The sequence below is a fragment of the Chiloscyllium plagiosum genome, unplaced genomic scaffold, assembly GCF_037043375.1.
Source record: "Chiloscyllium plagiosum isolate Xiang-an unplaced genomic scaffold, Cpla_swu_hap1 HiC_scaffold_19, whole genome shotgun sequence".
In the NCBI taxonomy this organism is placed as follows: Eukaryota; Metazoa; Chordata; class Chondrichthyes; order Orectolobiformes; family Hemiscylliidae; genus Chiloscyllium; species Chiloscyllium plagiosum.
Window position 1 is genome coordinate 61,422,265 of NW_028270157.1, and position 9,458 is coordinate 61,431,722.

The window sequence follows — 9,458 nt, forward strand, 5'->3', positions numbered from 1 at the left end:
TAAATGTTACATTTTTTGATCGTGACCAAAAATGCACACAAATAGGAGGACTGTAAGGAATATCTCCGAGGAGAGAGGTAAGAGAGATTGCCAAAGCTTAAGTCCAGATCTTAAAGGCATAGCTGCCAATGGTGAGGCAATAAAAATACATGCAACTACACTTGAATGAACACTCTATTCTCTTGGGACAATCTATAAATATACATTTTACAGATTATACACATAGAACCAAATAGTTATTAAATCTTAGCTGTGATTCAAGTGCACGATCCAGCGGAACACTGTATTCGTTCCATCCTCTGACTAACATTTAGCTTGAAGTTAGCAGAAAACGTTTGTGTAATCTTAATGGCGTTTCTAAGGACATACAAAAGAGACACTGTGGGTTTTTCTTTCTGGTCTTAGTCTTCAAAGATGGCATATTTATTTACATTTCAGTTTAAATGTGAACTGCAGAGATCCATGCGGCACCTCGGAGATTTGGATACTTGCCTAACAAAGCGTTCTTCTGGAATTTCAGATTATTTTTGCCGATGAATGCACAGAGGCTGAAGGCCGGCACTGGCACATGAAGCACTTCTGCTGCTTTGAGTGTGAAACAGTTCTGGGCGGACAGAGATATATTATGAAGGATGGGCGCCCGTACTGTTGTGGCTGCTTCGAGAGTCTGTACGCAGAATATTGCGAAGCATGTGGAGATCATATAGGTAATCCAGTTTTCTTCTCTCATTTATGTACTGCTTAGCTGCAATTTAAACACCCCACTTCATTTAAAGTATACCCGCGCATAATTGGTTTTTGTGTAATGAATGAGATACAGCTGCTGATTTTTTTTTAACAACTGACAATCAAAAGGTTGAGATAAAATTTTAGCAACCTAGCAAGGGAGAAATATGTACATTCTTTGTACATAACCAGTCCCATCTTGGAGTCGATAGATGGTTGTTAGAAGGCAAAAGAAAAAGACCAGATGTCAAACTGTGATAGTGTCAGATCCTTTACATTGTCCACAATGGTGGACTGTTATTGTCTTCAGACTCTGTTTGATACATACCTTCAGCAAACCTGGGGATAGTCACTTGATTATGACCATGATGCAAAGAAGGCTTGGTTAAGGACCCCATGGAAATATTACTGGCCAGCACAGCAGTCACTGGGCGAAGGGGAACTTGCTGCAATCTAATAGGGTGGCACGGTGGCTCAGTGGTAAGCACCAAGGACCCGGGTTCGATTCCAGCCTCGGGTGACTGCCTGTGTAGAGTTTGCACTTTCTCCCCATGTCAGTGTGGGTTTCCTTCGGGTGCTCCGGTTTCCTCCCAGAGTCCAAAGATGTGCGGGTTAGGTGAATTGGCCATGCTAAATTGCCCATAGTGTTAGGTGCATTAGTCAGAGGGAACTGGGTCTGGGTGGGTTACTCTTCGGAGGGTCAGTGTGGACTTGTTGGGCCGAAGGGTCTGTTTCCACACTGTAGGGAATCTAATCTAATCTAATCAGCTGCCAACAGATAAGTAAGCTTTGTCTAAGCTCAACAAAACTCCATTAGCTGTCTCTTGCATTTTCTAATCCCAAGATATGCCCAAGGGCTGAGCTGACAAATGATTCAAAATTAAATCCTTATGAACAGACAAAGTGCAGCAGATTTGTAAATCTCACACAGAAAATCCATCTCTGACCCAACGTTCATGTAGTGCTGAATTTGCATTGGATGACAAGGCGTAGCCTAACCTGTACATCAGGAACATTGACTATAAAAGTACTTAGGTATATGCTATGTACTTTGTTTCCAGCGATTTAAAAAAAAAATCATTCACAAGTTGAGAGCATTGCTGGCTAGGCCAGCATTTATTGCCCATCTCTAATTACCCAGAGGGCAGTTGAGAGTCAACCACATTGCCGTGGGTCTGGAGTCACGTGTAGGCCAGGCTAGATAAGGATGGCTGTTTCCTTCCCTAAAGGACATGAGTGAACCAGATGTGTCCTTCCAACAATGGATTCATGATCATCAGGTGATTCTTAATTCCAGATTTTATTGAATTCAAGTTCCACCATCTGACATGGCCGGATTCAAACCCGAGCCCCCCAGAACATTACCTGGGTCAACAATCCAGCGATAATACCACGAGCCACCATATCCCCACTTTTCAGTATTTGGGTACAAATTCATAAGTGTAAACTTGAGCAAAAACTAAATAATTGTCAAATTGCTTATTGCTTTTGTCTAAATGAAAGTTCCTTTAACTGCAGGAGTTGATCATGCACAGATGACGTATGATGGGCAGCATTGGCATGCCACCGACAAATGCTTTTGCTGTGCCCAGTGCAGGACTTCGCTTCTGGGGTGCCCATTCCTCCCAAAGCAAGGTCAGATTTTCTGCTCGAAATCCTGCAGCATGGGTGAAGATGTCCACGCCTCGGACTCCTCTGACTCTGCGTTCCAGTCTGCGCGGTCAAGAGAGTCCAGGAGGAGTGTGCGACTGGGAAAAAGCAGCAAGTCTGCGGACCAGTGCAGGCAGTCGCTGCTTCTTTCGCCAACGGTAAATTACAAATGCCCCGATCTCTCTGACAGGGGCGACGACCCTTTATCTCAACAAATGGATGCCCTCAGCCTCAACAGCCCAGCTGAGAGTCTCAGCAACAATCATTTCTGGAAGGGCCGATTGGAGGCCGATGCAGCTGAAGAACATGAAGAATGGGCCGAGCACGATGATTACATGACCCAGCTACTGCTTAAGTTTGGCAGTCGGGGTGTCTTTCAGCAGTTCAGTGAAGACGCCAAGCACTGGATATCAGACAGCGAAGCCAAAACTAAAGTGGAACTGAATGGCTGTAATGGCCAAGGCTTGGTAAGTACGAAGTATGAATCCAACATGTACTGGGCACAATCCCAAGATAATCTAGGAGACTCCGCCTATGGGAGCCACCCAGGACCTGCCAGCAGTCGCAAGATCCAAGAGCTTGACATTGATCATGGTGCAGCCGCCTACAATCATGACCAGAACCAGTGGTACGAAGATTCATTGGAATGCCTCACGAATGAGTTAAAGCCAGCTGAACAAAGTGTTCGAGATTCTGTGGACTCTCTAGCCCTGTCCAATATCACAGGTACCAAACTCTTGAACATCTTTATTACTAATATCAAAATTAATGAATATTTATCATTTTAGAAAATGCATTTTTGTAATAATTGTAAGAATTATGGTCACTTAATTACAAATATATCAGAAGAAATGTTTCTAAATTTCAGTAACTAAATAGCTGACCTGAATTTCAGATTGGTTCCATAGGTCAGCACAACATTGAGGGCGGAAGGGCCTGTATTGTGCTGTTATGTTCTATGTTCTAATTTACATTTTAAATAAGACATCACTTTCAATCATCTTGAGTTCAACAATGAAGCAACATCAGAGCAGATATTTTTAAAATACAGCACACCATTGCTTTACTCTGTGTTAAACACTTTCTTTTACCAACTATGTTGACAACAATAACCTGCCACTATGTAATACCTTTAAGATACTGAGAGTCTGCATAAGGTTATATGGTGTCAGTTCAGATTATAAGTGTCGCAATGTAGAAGAGGGAGGTAGGAAACCACAGGGAGGTTTAAGGAGGGAAGTTGGGGATGTAGGTGTAACTGCAAATGTTTTGTTTATGCAAGTCAGAGATCCACAAAATGACAGAACTAGAGGAGCACAAAGATTTCAGATGTCTGCAGGATTGAACAGGAAGGAGCGAGGCCATGGACGGAATTGAACAGAAGAAGAAAACTTTAGAAATTGGGTCCTGGTACACAAATGATTCAGAGTAGCTCAGTAAGCACAGAGGTAGGGGGTGTACAGATTGATGCAAGTTAGGATACAGAGTCTTGGCTTGAGCTCAATTTTAGAAGAAGGTTTGTATTTAATTGTAGTGCTTTTCACAAGGACTGACATCTAAGCGTTCTGCACATAAAGAATTCCTTTGAAGTGTAAAAGTGATTTTTTTAAATCTTGTACACGAGATACCCATCACAGTCTGATAACTAATTAAGGTGTCAACTGTACTTTACCACAAGGTAGTATGCCTCTGTTTGGTTCTAGACTCATGTCCCTAGCCAGGGGTTGAGCACAAAATTGAGGTCGACATTCCACCGCAGGACTGAGGGAGTACTGCGCTATAAGAAGTGTCATTTTTTAGATGAGACATTCAAATCTGTTCTATCTATCCTCTCAAATGGAAGATCCCAGTGAACTATTTTTAAAAATGTGGGGGAATTACCCAGCATCCAGGTCAACATTTACCCTCCATCAATACCAGCAAAGTAGATTATTTGATCGTTATGATAGTATCATTTGACTGAGCTTGCTATGCACAAATTGACTGTCATATTTCCAATATTTCAACACTGACTACAATTTAAAAGTATTCGTTGACTGTGAAAGATATTGTGTAAATACAAGTTTTCAAAAATAAATTGCTCTCTCAGGGTTTTAAGACCATAAGATATAGGAGCAGAAATTAGGCCATTCAGCCCATCGCGTCAGCTCCGCCATTCAATCATGGCTGATAAGTTTCTCAACCCTCTTCTCCCACTGTCTCCCCACAACCCGTGATCCCCTTGATACTCTAGAACCTATCTATCTCAGTCTTAAACATACTTTGAACTTTGCTGCAATCTATTTAGATGCAAGTCATGCTGAAAACTAGTTTTAATTTTCACACTGAGATTCCAACAAATTTTATGCATACCATGCAATGGCAATGTTAGTAGCATTACTGAACAGTCATAATAAAGAAATGAGTGGTTTTTATGGTACTTTGGAGACACAAAAGAAGCTATAAATCTCTAAATTATTTGAATAATTTTAAACAAATTCTTCAGTTTTGGAACATAGTAATGATATTTTCTAAGTAACAATTAAAATTATTTATCCTTGCTGATCTTTGTTTTTTGGTAGGCGCATCAGTAGATGGAGACAACCAGCAACGATCATCTGTGTTTGCTCTCCAGGATTTCCAAGAAATTGAGAATGACTGTGAGAAAATGAGTAACATGGGGACGATGAACTCCTCAATGCGCCACCGCAGCACAGAATCCCTCAAGAGTTTGACCTCCGAACTCTGTCAGGTCATGGCCCCAGAGGAGAAGCGAAAGCCACTCTGCAATCCGATGCTGAGAAGATCAAAGTCCCAGTCAAGGCCCCAGCAAGTTAAGTTTTCTGATGACGTCATTGACAACAGGAGTTACGAGGAGATCGAAATCCGGCAGCCTCCTATGAGCGAGAGAACTCGCCGCCGCGCATACAACCTTGACGGCTACGCCAATCGGCATCATCATCGTCGCCGCAAGAGCAGGAAGTCCCGTTCTGACAATGCCCTCCATCTGGTGACGGAGAGGAGAAGTCCACGAGAAAGGCCTTGTGTTTACCCTCCAGAGGATTGTGAAAAATTAACCCAAGTCAAAGTCTCGCATGAACGGCGAGCATACGTTCAAAGCCAGGAACTGTACGGGCAGTACAGTCATAACCCAGACTACGCCCTGCAGAACCAAGTTGTGGACAAATTTCTAGGCTTGTACGCTGAGGATGATGACTCCTGGTGCTCAACCTGCTCCTCTTCATCCTCCGATTCAGAAGAAGAAGGTTATTTCCTTGGGCAACCGATCCCACAGCCCAGGGCCCAACGATACCAGTATTATACGGATGATCTTGCAGGGCCGTCATCGGTGCTGGCGAGTTCTAGTATTGGGTCACGGACCACCAAATCCAAAAAGAAAAAGGGGCACAAAGGGAAAAATTGCATAATTTCCTAGAGCAGAATGAATATGAACCAAATCTGCAAGGAGCCTTTCCCACTTACTACTCTGTGAATTCAGATGGTGTTACTAAAGCAACCTATAAGTTCATTTGAAACTACAGAACAACCAGAGACAAAGTTGCTGGTCAGACTGCTACGTTTCCACTTTAAAGCCAAGAGTGACTGACACGGCAATTGTGGATAAACACACTATTGTTTACACTTGTAGCGGTTCACTTGTTTCTGTATTTTCACTGACTACCTACTAATAAGCAGTGGATTGGGTAACATCCCTGTCTCTGAGCCAGAACGTACAGGTTCAAGTCCCACTCCAGGGCTTAATGGACAAGGAAGGTGCATAATTATGTGGTGAAACAGGTTGGTTGTGAACAGTAAATTCTTCCCATGCCAATGGAGGCAGTATCAGCTGGATAGATTCCTGATGAACTATGTGATGGACAAAGAAACATTCTTATGTCACTGTCCACAGTGATACATAAATACATACAACATGCATGTAAAAGGTGATGTCGCCACAGCAACTCAGACCCCCTGAGCAAACCCCCTCTCTTTATAGTTCTTCAATCAACCAGTACAACACGGAACTTCATACTGCTGAGTGTATACTTTCAGAAAGTTTTAACTGGTCTTAACAGCTTTTAACTTTGTAACCTGTTTTAATATGTCTTTATTGGTGCTTTCTGTATTATAATGTTAAATGTTCACTTTTATTAAGGTGTTTGCAATGAGCATGTAAAGGCAAAGCAAAAGTTGCTGAGTGACCAACGGGCAACAATGAAAGTCAGGCTGAGCGCAAATCTGCTTCCCAATTCTCAATATTACAGGCATAAAAGTAGCAGCGATCAAAGAAAAATGTTGGTATTTAAAATGTAGGATTTAGTAACTAAAGTTAATCATAATTTAACAGTGCAAATACTGTATATATTGTACAGTTCAGATTAAGAACTGATATTTTTATATATCCCTGAATTACAAAACAAGTCGTTTATCTTTGGTTGTAAGAAATAGATGTAATGAAGTAATTGGCAACGTTATATTTGGTTTCATAATGACTCCTTGTCAAGTAACAGTTTAGCTTTTTGTCGTTAGGGTGAGTGTGTGTTTGTGTGTGTGTGTGTGTGTGTGTATGTGCGCGCGCGCTCGCGTGTTTATGCTTTTTTTGACAGCAAACGTTGCCCCCCGGTTGTTGGTTCAATTAAGTTCTTGCTGGAATCATCAGCATGCAGAGTATTAATAGTCCTGCACAGTTGCAGAACTGGGGTGTCCTTGCTGTGTTACAAGAGCTCAGTGAGAATCAGATAATGTAAAGAAATATCAAACTGATGTATAAATGTAAAAACTGGAACATGTAGATGAATAAAATTAATAAAAAATGTTATTGTAAGATAACCCAATTTGTTTCTAAATTGCACTACATTCAATAAATAGAAGAAGTGCAAAGTGAATCTGATTGATTAGAAACACAATTTTAGTAATTGGTGGATGTGATTCTCCTAACAAAACCCAGACATATGAAAGTCTTGCAAAAATTGTGTTTATTTAAAAAAAATACTTGTTGATAATATCTGTTTCCTGCTATTGTATTCTCATTACTTGGGCGGGGAAACAGATAGTTTGTAATTGGAACTGGAAGATGAAGGATTTCCAATTCAGTGTAGAAGTTGGTTTCAGATTACTTTTCCCTGCAGATAAGGAGCGGAGGCTGGGTGACACAGTTGGTTAGAATAATGTTGTTTGATCTTCTGAAATTGCAGTTCAAAACAGCAAAGACTGGTGAGATAAATGCCTGTTAATGTAATGCTTACTGAGTCATGTGCATTTCCAGTTGGTAAAGGTCCAAAAATAAAGGCTACTGCAAATCAGAGCTAATTGTTAAATTGAAATCAGCAGACATACAAACAGGAAATTGAACATCCTATTGCTTGAGTAGTTGATTATCGTTCTGAGGGACACAACTAGAGGATGTCTGCAATAGAAGCAATTTTAATGCTGAATGAACACACCTACAGACCCATGTTATAAATGTTTGCTCATCTAAGTAAGAGAAGATTTGGGGGGAGGGGTGGGGGTGGGGAGGAGAGTGTCCACTTGTGATATCAGTGCAATCCAACTGAACCAAGACAAGGGAATTTTAAGTACCTGTAACCTGCAAAAAAAAGTTTCTTTTATACTGATTTCAATTTCAATAAATGCAAATTGGTTCCCACAAGACTGGCCAAGCTTCCAAGTCAAAATTTGCAAGGAAGGTGACCAACTTGTTATGAAATAAACTATGGGACGATTTGTCCTGGTGGCCAATGAGTAAGGAAAATTTCAGTGGACGGAGCCATTGTCTGTGATTAAATAAAAACTAAAAATATGTAAATCACGTATTATCAAAGGCAACTGGGGGTAGAGCTCGTATGCTATGAATAAGTTAAAGTAATTGTGCATAGATAGGCTGCAAGATAGAAGATTCAACAAAACATAAAATAAAAGCAAAGAATGATTAAATAGTTAGTAAGGACAAATAGAATATGAGAGAAAGCTAGCCAGAAAGATGAAAAGATAGAAAGAGTTTCTATAATTTTTTTAAAAACCAAGAGTTAACAAGGCAAGCGTTCATCCATAGGAAGCAAATATAGAGAATAATTGAAAATAACGAGGAGAGAGATGAATTGAACATGTCTTTCATATCATTCTTCACTATAGACAAAAAAAAGTAACATCTCAGAAGCAGCTATTACTCAGGAAATAGAAATGAGGGAGGAATTCAGGAAAATCACAATCACAATGGTAGGGTCTTGGGTTGTGTTGTAGAACAAAGGGATCTAGGGTTTTAGGTATATAATTCTTTGAAGTTTGAGTCATATATAGACAGGGTGGTTAAAAAGATATTTGGCATATTTGGGTTCATTGCTCACTCCTTTGAATATAGGAGTTGGAAATTCATGTTCGGGTTGTACAGAACATTGGTGAGGCTTCTTCTGGAATACTGTGTCCCAGTTCTGGTCGCTCAGTTACAGGAAGGACATTATTAAGCCGGAGAGGGTTCAGAAAAGATTTACCAGGATGTTGCCAGATATGAATGGTTTGAGCTATAAAGAAAAGCTGGATACTCTGGGACATTTTTTTCACTGGAGCATAGGAGGTTGAGAGGTGACCTTTTTAGAAGTTTATAAAATATTGAAGGGTGCAGATAGAGGATGGGAGATTTCAAGACTAGCAGGCAAACTTTTAAGATGAGAGTAGAGCGGTTTAAAGAAGACAGGAAAGCCAATTCTTTTACACAGAGGGTGGTTTGCGTGTGGAATGAACTTCCTAGGAAGTGGTGGCTGTGGGTACAATTACAATGTTTAAAAAACATTTGGATAAGTACTTTAATCGGAAAGGTTTCGAGGGATATTGGCCAGGAATAGGCAGTTGGGACTACTTTCATTTGGGATTATGTTTGCCATGGACATTTTGGACCAAAGGTCTGTTTCAGTCCTAATGACTCTGTGACCAGAGAAGTAGTTAAGGTGTATTATTAGAGCTGTGGGTTATCAAGTACCCCCATCTTGATAGGCTTCAGCCTAGGGAATTGAAAACTGGCTAGTAAGATATTTGATACATAGGTTTTAATGATCCAGAACTTCTTAAATTTGGGAAGGTCCCATTGAATTGATACCAAATGTGACTAC

General features: G+C 40.7%; 1 protein-coding gene across 9 annotated transcripts in view; it reads left to right on the plus strand.

Moving 5' to 3' along the window:
- prickle1b (prickle homolog 1b) overlaps positions 1–7,171 on the plus strand; it is a 148,923-nt gene extending 141,752 nt beyond the window's left edge. For all 9 annotated transcript variants that reach the window (XM_087997443.1, XM_043709076.2, XM_087997442.1 and 6 more), the window contains 3 exons: positions 521–707; positions 2,245–3,102; positions 4,938–7,171. In XM_087997443.1, the coding sequence (XP_087853569.1) occupies positions 521–707; positions 2,245–3,102; positions 4,938–5,791 (1,899 nt within the window). In that variant the 3' untranslated portion in view covers positions 5,792–7,171. The remainder of the gene's footprint in view (positions 1–520; positions 708–2,244; positions 3,103–4,937) is intronic.
- The last annotated feature ends 2,287 nt before the right edge of the window (positions 7,172–9,458 follow it).